Source organism: Sarcophilus harrisii, chromosome 1 (assembly GCF_902635505.1).
Source record: "Sarcophilus harrisii chromosome 1, mSarHar1.11, whole genome shotgun sequence".
Taxonomy (NCBI): Eukaryota; Metazoa; Chordata; class Mammalia; order Dasyuromorphia; family Dasyuridae; genus Sarcophilus; species Sarcophilus harrisii.
This window is the reverse complement of record NC_045426.1, coordinates 63620284-63634937: the sequence shown is the minus strand read 5'-3', so window position 1 is coordinate 63634937 and position 14654 is coordinate 63620284. Positions and strand designations below refer to the sequence as shown.

At 37.7% G+C, this 14654-nt stretch overlaps 1 protein-coding gene across 3 annotated transcripts in view; it reads right to left on the bottom strand.

Moving 5' to 3' along the window:
* The window catches only part of XYLB (xylulokinase), a 220534-nt gene extending 206799 nt beyond the window's left edge, over nt 1–13735 (bottom strand). The window contains exons 1-2 of one of the 3 annotated variants that reach the window (XM_031957004.1): nt 13527–13735; nt 4270–4352 (exon numbers count right to left, since the gene is read on the bottom strand). In XM_031957004.1, the coding sequence (XP_031812864.1) occupies nt 4270–4352; nt 13527–13571 (128 nt within the window). In that variant the 5' untranslated portion in view covers nt 13572–13735. Of the gene's footprint in view, nt 1–4269; nt 4353–13389; nt 13498–13526 lie in introns of those variants that run through there. The other 2 variants (XM_012543706.3, XM_031956996.1) reach the window with 2 other exon arrangements.
* Nucleotides 13736–14654: the final 919 nt, after the last annotated feature.

Sequence of the window (14654 nt, the reverse complement as noted above, 5' to 3'; positions counted from 1 at the left end):
TGTTTGTAACAGCCCTTTTTGTAGAGGCAAGGAACTGGAAACTGAGTGGATGCCCATCAGTTGGGGAATGGCTGAATAAATTATAATATATGTATGTAATGAAATTTTATTGTTCTATAAGAAATGATCAGCAGGTTGATTTTAGAAAGACCTGAAGACACTTAGATGAACTTATACTAAGTGAAATAAGTAGAAAGAGAACATTGTACATTGCAACAATAAGATTATGTGATGATTCACTGTGATTGTCTTGGCTCTTTTCAACAATGAGGTGATTCAGGCCAATTCCGATAGACTTGAAATGGAGAGAGCCATCTGCATCTACAGAGAGGACTGTGGGGACTAATTGTGGATCACAATATAGTATTTTCACTTTTGTTGTTGTTTCCTTGGTTTTTTTTCCCTCATTTTTTTCTCTTTTGATCTGATTTTTCTTGTGTAGCATGATAATTGTGGAAATATGTTTAGAAGAATTGCATGTTTAGCCTATATTAGATTACTTGCTATCTAGGGAAGAAAAGAGATGGGGAAGGAGGGACAAAAATTTAGAACACGAAGTTTTGCAAAAGTGAACGCTGAAAACCATCTTTGCATGTATTTTGAAAAATGAAAATCTTTTGTTATAAAAAATAAACTAGTTGATACTGGCTAAGAAATAGAGTAGTAAATCACTGGAATAGGTTATATACACAAGATACAATAGTCAATGACTATATTAATCTACTGTTTGATGGACCCAAAGACTCCAGCTTCTGGGATGAGAACTCATTATTTGACAAAAACTGCTGGGAAAACTGGTAAATAATATACCAGGAACTAGGCATTGACCAATATCTCACACTCTACTCTAAAATAAGATCAAAATAGGTATATGACTTAGAAATAAAGGATAATACCATCAGTAAATTAAGATAGCAAGGAATATTTTACTTGTCAGATCTATGAGAAGGAAAGAATTTATGATCAAACAGGAAATAGAAAACATTAAGAAATGCAAGATGAATAATTTTAATTACATTAAATTTTTAAAAATTTACATAAATAAAGTCAATGCAGCCAAGATTACAAGGAAGCAAAAAGCTGGGAAACAATTTTTATAGCCAGTGTTTCTGATAAAGTCCTCTATATATGATTGTATATGTATAACCTATATCAAACTGACTGCCATCTTGGAGAAGGCTAAGAGAAGAAATTAAAAAAAAAATTAGAAATCAAAATCTTATAAAAATAAATGTCAAAAACTAATAAATAATTTTTATAAAAGGATATAAATTATATTGGACTAGATGGCCTTAAAGCAGATCGCTTAGTTCTTAGATTCTGTGATTCTGATTCTATTACTTTCAAATTAATAAAATTTCAAATGAATCCAATGTATTAATGTGGGTATGAACTTCATTGTTTGCTCTTCATTTTTGAAAAGGACCACATCATAGGTGATGTCATTACTTGGCTGTGAATTAGATTTAAATGAGGTAGAGTTGTGCAAAATCAGCAGTCTTACTCTTTCAGTCATCGAAGTCCAGAAGCAGGACAAAATTCAAGACATGGTAAAGAATGACTTCAACTACAAAAGTGAAGCCATTTATCTTAGGTGGAAATCTCATCATCTTTCAAAATACAATAAGCCTTGGTTTGTTGTTGTTTGTTTCTTTGTGAGTCCATCAACCATACTATCCATGCAGTTTTCTTGGCAAGGACATTGCAGTGGTTTGCCATTTCCTAAATGACTTGCCCAAGATCATACAGCTAGTAAGTTTCTGAAACTGGATTTGAACTCAGCTCCTTCTGACTCCAGACCCAGTGCTATATCCACTGAGCTATCTAACATCTTTAGTTTTAGAAAAGGACCAATGACATCATGGGATGATGTCTTGACTTGTGTATAAATTGGATTTGTGAGGCAGAATTGTATAAAGTCATCAATTTCTATTCCAGAGTCTTCAAAGTCCAGTGGCAGTACAAAAGTTAAAATGGATGTCAATGGATGGCTCGGTATACAATAGATGACCTTGGTGTCTTCAAGCTCCAATCTGCCTTCATAGCCATTAGGATAAATTGTTCTTATCCACCCAATTCACCAAGGAAAGTTCTGCCATGGTAAGTATTCATGCTTGGAATATCTAACCCCCCTAATTCATCCATGGTGTTGAGACTTGTTGATTCCCCTCAACCTGGTATAACCCATCTGCAAAGACAATTGTGCTGGAGTGTGACTAATACCTATGCTACAGCTTCTTGGAGTCACAGGTGAGAACTGGGTGACAGATAGACACCAAAGGTGGATGTGCAGTTCTGAAAAGGGCTGGGCAAGCCCTCATACCAGAGGTTCTAATCCTCTCTAAACATACATACATTATCTTCCATCCCTCTGATTAGAGGGTGGAGTTATAAATGCCTCCTTTTAAAAGAGTTATCAAATTCCCCATCCTCCTATACTCATTTTGAACATCTTTTCAATCCCCACCATTCATCTCTCCCTTGGAAACCCTTCCCTCTGCTTTTCTGGCTTTCTTTTCTGTGTTATCTTCCCCCACTGGAAGATGAACTACTTAAGGGAAAAGACTATCCTACATACTTACATTCCTAATACTTAACATAATGCTTGGTGTTTAACAAATACTGACTAACTGGTATCAGGACCTCTTTATACTTTTAAACATTAATGATGAATACCCCCCCCCATAGATTTTGCATATGTGAGTTATATCTATAAATATTTATTATATTAATAATAATCATAGTAGAACGTAGCATTTATATAGTGCCAAATGTTTGTCAAGAGCTTATAAATATTACCTCATTTGATCCTCACAACAACCCTCAGAAGTAGGTGCTATTATTATTCCACTTTTACAGAAAGCTGAGGCAGATAGCATTAAATGACTCACATGAGATCATACAACTGTCTGACAGAACCTGTGGGCCAATAGTAAATCATATAACCAGCTTCCCTCCTTTTCCAGAACCACATCTCTGATGATATTCTTTATACTACTTCTCCTGCACTAGTTACTCTGCTGCCTATTCATACCAGCATGAACTTCTCCATTTCCTTTTAGGTAACCCTCAACTTTAATTATTTAGAGACTGTGTAATTTATAACTTGCAGCCATTTAATAGGACTGAAAGAAAGCTAATGTTAAAAAGATGGACTTTTGTTTCCACTCGGGGGCACTGAAAAACACTGCCCAACTTCTGCTTAACTGGATTGTTTTCTTTTCAGAGATAAAAGTAGGATAGTTATTGTAAAAATATAGTTGTGCCAAAATCCTTAAAATATTCCAAATAAAATCAAAGGCAGTGAGTTGAAAAGGGGCAATATATAAATATAATAAAAGTCCAATATAACCCACTTTCCTGCTCTTGTTCAGTTCTGGGTCCAGATTTTAACTGTTTGTAAACTATATATTGCCGGATTCCAGTGTTTGAATTCTCAGCAGGCATTCTCAGTATAAGGCAAACAGAAATATGAGAGAGACTATATATTGTCATATATGGCAACAGAGCCCTAATCTGCTTGGGGAAAGAGAATCTTTGGCAGGCAGGTCAATAGTAATAGAAATTAAATAAAGAAACTGCTTCTTACATCAGTCTGTAGAGCTAGTCTTCATCTAGCAATACCCTTTGTGAGGAATGTAGAGAGCTCCTTCCAAAAAAAAGGTTCTCTATTTTCACCCAGGTTTTTATCTGGCCTATTAATACTCTTCTGAGGGGTTAGCTGGGTCCACATTCAAGGGAGGGTTCTTTGTTTCTAGAAGTGTAGCCCTGGCCCTTCCCTTTCTCTTTAATCTTTATGTATCTCTTTAGAGTAACTCACCAGCTACACTAAATATATGATATGATATGATATGATATGATATGATATGATATGATTATATGATAGACCTAAAGATGTACAGAATCCCAAAGTCTCTCTAGCCCAATCCCCTCATTTTACAGAAGAGAAAGCTGAGACTTAGGTTCAATTCACACAGGTAGTAAATGATTGAGATGAGATTTGAAATCACATTTTCTGACTCTAGATCTTATACCAGGGGAAACTAATGTCAAGGGATGTTAATAGGATTTAGAGTTGAAGGTCCCTACCTTTCCTTCAACTCATTCTTTTCTTTTTTTTCATCTCTAAATGACCAAGGTCCCCAAAATTGATCTTTCTTCATATCTTCAGGTAGTATATAACATAGTTGAGGCTAGCATGTTGCATGCAACTTATCTTAAGGAATGGAGATCTTTGAGATTTATACCATACGCTGTTTTTTAACATACCCAAATTCTGGAAGCTCTTTATCAAAATTAACGCTCTCCTCATAGATGACATTCAGTTTTTCATCAACAGCAATTACCTTCACCTGAAATAAAAATTTTTAAAAAGACTGGATCAGATCAAATAAGTATTAAAATAGTTATCTATGAGAGTCCTTGCTCCTTAAAAGCAGCCACCCTCACACAAGAAGCTTATCTACTTCTCTCTCTAGAGTCTACACCAAGAAGAGGAAGAAAGAAAGAAAGAAAGAAAGAAAGAAAGAAAGAAAGAAAGAAAGAAAGAAAGAAAGAAAGAAAGAAAGAAAGAAAGAAAGAAAGAAAGGAAGGAAGGAAGGAAGGAAGGAAGGAAGGAAGGAAGGAAGGAAGGAAGGAAGGAAGGAAGGAAGGAAGGAAGGAAAAAAGAAGACATAATTCAGTATATAACTCTATTTTAATGACTTCTTATTTTCAAAATACATCTATAGTTTTCAACACTCACCCTTGCAAAACCTTGTGTTCCAAATTTTTTCTCCCTCCCTTCCCCTTACCATCTCCCCTAGACAAAAAGTAATCCAATATATGTTAAACATTTGCAATTCTTATAAACATATTTCAATTATCATGCTGCACACACAAAAAAATCAGATCAAAAAAGGAAAAAAATGAGAAAGAAAACAAAAAGCAAGCAAACAACAGCAAAAAGAGTCACAATACTATGTTGTGAACCACACTCATTTCCCACAGTGCTTTCTCTGCGTGTAGATGGATTTCTCCATCACAAGTCTATTGAAATTGACCTGAATCACCTCATTATTGAACAGACCCACGTCCATCAGAATTGATCCTCACATAATCTTGTTGCTGTGTACAGTGATCTCTTGGTTCTACTCACTTCACTTGGAATCAGTTCATGTTAGTCTCTCCATGTCTTTATGAAACCATCCTGCTGATCATTTCTTATAGAACAATAACATTCCACAATATTCATACACCATAACTTATTCAGCCAATCTCCAACTAATTGGAGTCTCCACTCAGTTTCCAGTACCTTGCCACTACAAAAAAGGCTGCTACAAACATTTTTTCACGTGTGGGTCCTTTTCCCTTTTTTATGATCTCTTTGGAATACAGACCCAGTACAGACACTGCTGGATCAAGAGGTATGCAGTTTGATAGCTCTTTGGATATAGTTACATATTGCTCTACAAAATGGTTGGATCAGTTCACAACTCTACTAACAATGCATTTGTGTTCCAGTTTTCCCTTATGCCCTCCAATATTTGTCATTATCTTTTCCTGTCATCTTAGCCAATCTATTACTCTATTTATTTATGGATAAATTCTAAAAAAACTATACTTATACTTGGGAATTGAAGAAACACTGGGCAGAAAAATGTATTAAGCCAGAACAAAAGTGTCTCTGAAGCTAATGTTTGGGTAAATCAAAGCAAGATCACAAGACAGAGCATCATAGATTTAGAGATGATAGGGAACTGTCAGGAAGGAGAAGGGGAAGAAGAGAAAACAAGGGTATGCCAGAACCTGATACTAAGATGTGGTGGCTACAAGAAGAAGAAAGGGGTAAGTGTGCTGTATCAAGAGTGCTTTTGATAAACAACCCCAATTAGAAGGGAAGCAGAAAACTGGGGGGAAATTTATATATCCAAGGATTCTGATAAAGGCCTCAAATCTAACATAAATAGAGAATTGACTCAAATTTATAAGAATATAAACCATTCTCCAACTGATAAATGATCAAAGGATATGAACAATTTTTAGTCAAAGAAATTAAAACCATTAATAGTCATATTTTTTAAAAAAGCTCTAAATCTCTATTGATTACAGAAATGCAAATTAAGACAATTCTGAGGTACCACTTCACCTCTCTCAGATTGATTAAGATGACAGGAAAAGATAATGATAAAATCTGGAAGGAATGTGGGAAAACTGGGACACAAATGCATAGTTGGTGGAGTTGTGAACTGATCCAAGCATTCTGGAGAATAATTTGGAACTATGCCCAAAGGGTTATCAAACTGTGCATACCCTTTGATCTAACAGTCTCACTACTGGATCTATATCCCAAAGAGATCATAAAAAAGAGAAAAAGATCCACATGTGCAAAAATGTTTGTAGCAGCCTTTTTTGTAGTGGCAAGGAACTGGAAACTGAGTGGAAACTCCAATTAGTTGGAGACTGGCTGAATAAGTTATGGTATATGAATGTTATGGAATATTATTGTTCTGTAAGAAATGACAACAGGATGATTTCAGAAAGGCCTGGAGAGATTTACATGAACTGATACTAAGTGAAGTGAGTAGAACCAAAAGAGCATTATACACAGCAACAAAAAAAATTATATGATAATCAATTCTGATTCCTTTCAAATGAGGTGATTCAGGGCAATTCCAATAGATGTGATGGAAAGAACCAGTTGCATCCAAAGAGAGGACTATGAGTACTGAATGTAGATCACAATGTAGAATTTTCACCCTTTTTGTTGGTGCTGCTGCAGTTCATTTTGCTTTTTTGTTCTTTTTTTTTTTCTCCTTTGCAATTTGATTTTTCTTGTGCAGCATGATAAATATGGAAATGTGTTAGAAGGGAAAAATACAGAGTGGTTGATAAGGAATGCCAGTGAGTTCAGCCACTCAAACGTGATCCCTTCAGCTGGGGATTAAAAATAAAGAAGGCAAGAAACCAGAGGAAAAAACTGTGGAGACGGAGTATGGATCACAACATAATATAGTATTTTCCCTTTTGTTGTTTGCTTGCATTTTGTTTTCTTTCTCATTTTTCCCTTTTTGATCTGATTTTTCTTGTGCAATATGACAATTGTGAAAATAGGTATAGAAGAACTGTACATGTTTAATATATGTTGGTTACTTGCCATCTAGGAGAGGGGATGGGGGAAAGGGAGGAAGAAAAAAATTTGCAACACAAGGTTTTTCAAGGGTGAATGTTGAAAACTATCTATGCATATGTTTTGAAAATAAAATGCTATAAGAAAAGAAAAATAAATAAACTGTCCTTGGCATAATACTCCCCAAAAAAGAAATGAGGCAAGAACATGGCAAATGCAAGAATTTGTTTGCATGAGTGTACATAATTTCTCTTTTTTTTAAGTAGGGAAAATTGGAGGGAGAAAAAACAAATCTTTGTTAATTTGTTAATTTCTCTTATTGAAAAATAAGGTGAAAAAGAAAGAAGTAGAAAAGAAATTATTCAAAGGGGGGAAAAACCTGAAGACCACGGGGAAGGTCTCCAGGCTCTGTTCTGAGAAGAGGCAGTTGAAATGGTCAGTAACCTAAAGCTCTGGACAGAATCATTCATAAGCCATTCACTAACACCTCTGTACATCTACCACAAATGTTTGTCACTATTCAGAAATCATCTACATCTCCCCATACATACCTTCTTCCCCCAGGCTACATAAAAGTCCCATATATTTTGCATGTACCACTGCATACAAACCACCAAAGTTTCTATATACTTCCTGGCCATCACTCATTGCAAACACCTCCATTTCTGAAATGTGTCTTTTCATGTTTTATCATTACTTTCTTGTTACGACATATAGCCCCAGGCAGTGCTCTATCCCACAGGGACCCTTTATGCTATCTCTGCTGTTGTTAATGCTAGGTAAGTGAGAATCGAGAAACTCTCCTTACACAAAGGAACAGCTTGGTGTTTTAAAATCTCATCTCTTTTGGTTTAGCTAAAGAGTCCAGTCTCTTTCTGGTCCTTCCTGATTTTAGCCTGAAAGAGCATGAAGGGAACTGGTGGGCTGGAGAGTCACTGGACAGGGCCAGAAGGATAGAGGAAAAATATGAAAATAGAGCATCTGAACAAGAAACCCCTCAAGATTCAACAGTATTCCTAGGAAAAAAATACAAGCCTTTATATTTTGGATGGTGGTATGAGATAGTAGAAAACATCAAGATGTAGGAATATGTGTTGATGCTTTGATTCTAACTGAAGTTACTTCTCTCTGTGCCTCAGTTTCCTCATTTGTGAAAAAGATGCTAATACCTTCAAGCATCATAGGGTGGCTGCATAAAAAGTCTTGCTTGCATAAATGGATAAACAAGAAGTTATCTCACAAATCAGCAAATAATGTTGAGAAAAGCTCAAGCTAAACCTAGTTCCAGGTATAGAATCAAAGGTCATTAATTGAAAGATATGAAAAACAGTCAGATTCAAAGGGCAGATTCAAACTCCACAAATGAGTTCAGGATCCTTTGTTTAACATCATGCTGGCTTCCCCATGAACTTTCCCTCCTAACCTGCAGCTAGACTGAACAGCCAAACAGACATAGGTGCAGTGATGGAGCTGGAGTCAGAAAGACCCAAGTTTAAATACTACCTCAAATGCTTTGTTAACAGTGTGACCCTCATTTTTCTCATCTTCAAATGGAGATAACAATAGCACCTATTTCATAGGGCTATGGTGAAGATCAAATGAGATAATATATAAACAGTATTTTGCAAACTTTAAAGACTTATATAAATGCTACCTATTATTATTATTATGAAAAGCCTGAAAATTTTAAAGTGTTATTGTTACTTTATGTATACATTGATTGTATCATGATGGCATAAGTCAAGAAATCTTGGTGCTTTTAGAAATTAATAAGGCACAGTTGGGTTGACTACATTTATTTTTTGAATGCAAATAATGCTGCTAAAGTAAGCTTGAAAATGATTTTTTGGCCTTTATGCTCAAGAAACTAAATATGGGCTACATGCATGCTATTCATTTCCTTAACTGGTGCATGTAAGGCAGGCCTACCCCATTTTCATGAGCAAAACTCCATATTCCCATGCTCAGGACACAGTGCTAGGCAGGACAAGAGACAAAGATATGGCCCTTGTCCTCATGGACAAGGCTAAACGAAAATGAATAGAACACATTTTGAAGTAATAGGTCAAATTTTAAGCTAATATGTCAGAAATGGGACTCGAGGACAGCTCTCAGCAGTATGCTATGCTGCCTTTCGAAGAATGTCGTATATGAGAAGGAACACTGAATTTTTAGAAATCTGGAGCAAGAAGAGATCTTAAAATGTTATCTAATTTTAGAGATGAGAAACTGAGGCCCACAGAGATTAAATAACTACCAACGGTCATTTGGCAGAGCTGGGATTTAAATCCCTGTCCCCTGATTCCAAAGCCAGAGCTCTTTGTGCTATGCTGTCCTGACTTCTGCCAATGAATCTCAGTCAGAAGCCAGATAGCTTACTAGGAATAGGAACAATGGAATCTAGGTGGCACCATGGTGCACAGAGTGCTGGGCCAGGAGTTCAAATTCAGCCTCAGACATTTACAAGCTGTGTGACCTCTGAGCACTCAGTTTCCTCATCTGTAAAATAAACTGGAGAAGGAAATAGTAAAGGATCCTCACCAAGAAAATCTCAAATGGTGTCTCAAAAAGTCAGATGTGACTGAAAAATGACTGATTTCCATTGGCAGAAGGTGGTTGGGATTCTCCTTATTGCTGAAATCACAGCTCTTTTAAAAAATAATAATAATATTAGCATAAATAATAGCATACAAAGTAGTCTTGACTAGGATTAACAGAGTACTCTCCTCCCAACAATCTAGTAGTTTCCTCTAAATTCAGGTGTTTGTAAATGGAAATATTAATTTCAGATCCACTTACTTTAATACTTTGATGAATCTGTAAGTATTCTCTTCAACAATACCAATTAAAATCCATTCACACCTCAATCAATGCAGTTTTTGTGTTCATATAGTAATTTTTCTGTTCATGTAGATAAGGAGAAAAAAATACTCTAATTCTTAATTGAGTAATAAGTTTTAGATTGAAGAGGCAGCAGGTGACCTCAGGAATCCAAAACATTAATTTAGTCTTAGGGAGATCTTTGTCCTAACAATGTCACACCTTGCTGATAACAAGAATGTAAATAATTCAAGAAAATTGGACAGCAGCACTTTCTTTGAAGTTCCTTTCCTTTGCTAATACTCTGCATCTAGGTTTTGCTTTTTATCAGCTCTAAATTATCTTAAGTGAGAAATATTTTGTTCCCTTTGCATATAAACAAAAAACCTCTGCGTGAAACATTCTTTGGGAGAAAATTCTAAGCCTAAATTCCAGTTGCCACTCTCGTGTAATTACTGTAATAAAGATTCACTTGTCTCCAAGCATAATTCACATTTATTATTGAAATACTTTTTTTCTTAATAACGTTAATCATTTTGCACATGTATAACCTACATTAACTTGTTTACCATCTCAAGGAGGGGAGAAGGAAAGAAGGAAAGGAAAATCTGGAACTCAGTTTTTTAAAAACAATGTTAAAAATGATTTTTACATGTAATTGGAGGGAAAATACTTTAAAATATTAATTATTATTCCTGCTTTGTAACAAACTCAGTGAAAAAGTGAATAGAGAGCCACACTTGGAGTTAGGAAAATCTAAGTTCAAATCTTGCTTCCAATACTGTCATCTGACGATGGTGCTCTAGTCCAGTGGTTCCATAAGTATGGTTCAGGAACCCATCAAGGGTCCAAGATACCCTTTCAGGGAATCTTTAAGGACAAATTATTTTCTTAATAATACTGAGATTTAATTTCTAATACAATAAAATCCATAAAGAAAATCTACATAAAAAACTCCTTGAAGGAGTTCTCAATGACTTTTAAGAGCATTAAAAGATCCTATGACCCAAAAGTTTGAGAACTAGTCAGTAATACTTAGATTAAATAATGGAAGAGGTGTTTATCTATATTGGGAGAAAAGGGAGAAAGGAATTTCTATACTGGGAATTTCCTGTAGTCTATAACATACAGGTCCTGACCACAATTCAACTCAACAAGTGCTTATTAAGTGCCAATTTTATCCCAGAAACCATGCTAGATGCTAAGAATAAAAGGACAAAAATGAAAACAAGAACTGCCTTTGAGGAGTTTATGTTCTATTGGGTCATAGCAAAAGATATACAGATTAGCAGGAATATTTGTGTGTCTGTGTGTATGTGTGTACACATACATATATATACACACATATATGTATACATCATATGCATATAAAAATATGCTATAATATATGTATGTGGTGATACATACATAGTAATTGTGGGGAATATATGGGGAAAATCAAATGCTACTTCTCAGACTATCTATACCACACCTCTTTCTATTTTCTGCTTACCTTGAATTTTGATTCTTCATTGATAGCTGGAAAAATCATTATTTATCAAATTAACTGACATTACTAAGAATGGTGGTTGTTGTTATTGTTTGTACTTCATTCTCCAAGATTACCGTGATATTAGGGAGGTGGTCTGTAACATGCAAGTGAATTAGATTGAAGAGAAGGAGGGCGATGCAAAGTCACCAGCCTCCTTTTCTCCTCTAGAACCACCTGGGTCCAGTGGCCAGATATAATTGAAGATGACAGGAGATGACCTTGGATACAGTTGGAAACCTTGGCCTTTTGGCAGTGAATTCTAAAACCAAACTGCAGCCTTTTCAGATTAGTTGGCAGTTTCCCAGGGGGGTACTACCTGAGAAGTTTGGAACTCTGTGAGTTAGCCAGAGGCAAGAATAACAAAACAGTGGCTCACACATTCTAATCCTCTGCAGATTTAAAGAAATCTGAGTTATAAAACTTGTTAAACCAGAACAACAGTACTTCTCAGTGGGATGAAAGACTGAATTTGAGGAAAACAAAATACAGTTACAGGGCACAGGATTGAAAATTGAAAGGGAACTCAAAACTCATCTAGTTCAACCTTCTCATTTTTGAATGTCATAAGAACATACATCTAGACCTAAAAGGTATATCATAAACTATTTAGTCCAGATTTCCTCATTTTACAGATGGAGAAACTGAGGCCTAATATGAAGGGGGAAAAGACTCAGTACTCTGCATTTTGGTCCAAGTCTGTCAAAGACAAATGTATTCATTGTCTTCTAAGCATGAGGTCTGCTTAGAGCAGGGATCTGCATCCAACAGGTGTATGAATTTTAAAATTATATTTTTATAGTGAATTATTCACTATAACACTTCCTTTGTCATCTTATCTTATTTTATGCACCTAAAAATATTATTTTGAAAAAGGATCCATAGGCTTCACCAGAAACCAAAGGGGGCCACCACTTTAAAAAGATTAAGAACCCCTGGCTAGAAAAAGAAGTAGAGACAGTTTTGAACCATATCGGAATTCTCTTGGGGGCCCAAACCATGTTTACTTATATTTTTATAGCAACACTGAAATAAAAAGATAAAATTCTATAGCAAAGTAAAACAAAGGTGCTTAATTTAAGTTTGGTTGGTTTTTTGTTTGTTTGTTTTTGGTTTTGTTTTTTAATTTACTAAACAAAATTATAGCGATGTTTTTATCAGGAAATAATCGTTTCACTAAATAGTAAACTACAGAAATATTAATAATGGGAAGAGTGTCCTAGGAAATATCTTTCCGGAAAACCAAGACCTAGGGTCACCTCTTTGAAATTCACTTCAAGTCCCACGTAATTGAAGTTTTTAATGTAACCCCCAGCTGCTGGTGTGCTCACTGACCCTCGCCCCCTTACATTGTATTTATTTCATTCACACATTTGTTCATGTTTTCTCCCCAGATATAATGCTAACTTGTTGAGGCCAGGGGCTGGTTCATTTTTGCCTTTGTTAAGTTCCATAAATAATACTCCTCTGGCATATAGTTGGCACTTAATGCATATTTGCTGCCTGAATGAATGCCAAACAACAACAAAGGCTTCCCGTTATGACGATAATGTAGCTGTGCCCTTTGTACCCCGAGTCCAGGCCCTCTAGTCAGGTCTGCCTGGGAAATCAGGACTGAAAATAGGCACAGAAGATAAAAGGGAAAGATGCAACTGCACAGGTGGGGAGCCAAGGCCACAGGAGGGCTGTGGGGTTCAGTTTCCCCGATTTTCATGCTTAAGTCTCGAACCCCGCCACTCCAGCTGCTTTGGATAGCATACTGAAGCCAGAATTGGGGAAGGAGAAACCAAAATGATTGGACTAGGGCCAGATTACATTAGTGGGAAACGATCCTGGGTGGGAAGAGCAAGAAAACCTACTCCAACCAGGAGGGTTCTGGAGAAGAGGGAGATTCCGGGGGCAAGGAATCAGAACTGGGGAAGACAGGGCGCACCTGGAAGGGGGTCCCGGTGGAGGGAAATGTGCGTGCCCGGAAACTAAAAGCAGGAAAGAGAGAAAGAAACGTGCCCCTGAGTCTGCGAGGAGAGGCGGCGGTCGCTGGCCGCCAGCGGGGCGCCTCCGGGCGGGTACCTGCTGGGTGCTGAAGTCCCATCCTAGGTAGGCACCCTCTGCCATGGCAGTGGAGGCGGGGAGCACGACGCGCTGCGAGCTGGCTGGCGTCCTTGATGTGGCTGACGCCACCTCTGAGGGTGGGCGTGTGAGTGTGGGTGTCAGTGTACGCGCGCGCTCACGTTGTGTGTCACTGCGTGCGTGTGGGTGTGCTTCGCGCGCGCGTGTGTGTGTGTGTGTGTGTGTGTGTGTGTGTGTCCCAAGTCCAGGCGTATGACACCGGATGAGCCTCTGCACCGGAGCGTACGGTCCAGACCCACATGTAGCTCTAAAGCGGAGGGTCCTTGGCCCCTGTGCCTGCCCCCGGGAGGGCCCAGCCAAGCCCGGCCCCTCTCTACCCCATCCTGTCCGGTGCTGCCGCTTTCCTCCCTGCTGCTGCCAATCGAGCGCTCAGACCCGCCCCTTGGCCCGTCTCGGGGGTGAGAGCTTGTGCTGCGGTGTCGACAATTCACTCATCACCAGTTTGGGGGGGATCCGGGGAGAATACTCGGCCACACCCACTAGCAAAAGGAAATACTGTGAATTCCCCAAAGTTTTTCTTCTCTACCGTGGTCCACTCAGCCCTTTTTCTTTTTTTTCCTCCACTTCCCCGTTTCTTTTTTTTTAGGGCCCTGTACCATTTTGTTGACCACTCCATCAACCTGCTTCCCAGGAAAGAATCCACTCAGCTGTAAATTTCATTAACTTTCCTCTCTTTAGATCTTTGCATTTGTCTTTGTAAATTGAGGGATTTGGAGCTCTGAGGTTGCACTGAATTTGCAGTGACGGGCAGCCACCCTATTCTTCCTTCAGGAGCTAGTTCAAATGGTAGCATCGGCCTGGGGCCTTTCCAGGTACACACACACACACACACACACACTCTGCTAGTTTCTTCTCTCTGAGAATGCCTCCAAATTCCTCCACATATATTTTATTCATCCCTACTTGTTTGCTTTTCCCCCTCCCATTCAGAGGAGGGACTGTTTTTGCTTTTCTTGGCGTTCCCAGAACTTAGCACCTGGAACCGAGTAGTGATCAATAATCGTTTATTCATATGCTGAATTCATTTGCCCACTATATTGCCACTGAGGCTAAAGGCAGAATCGGTGC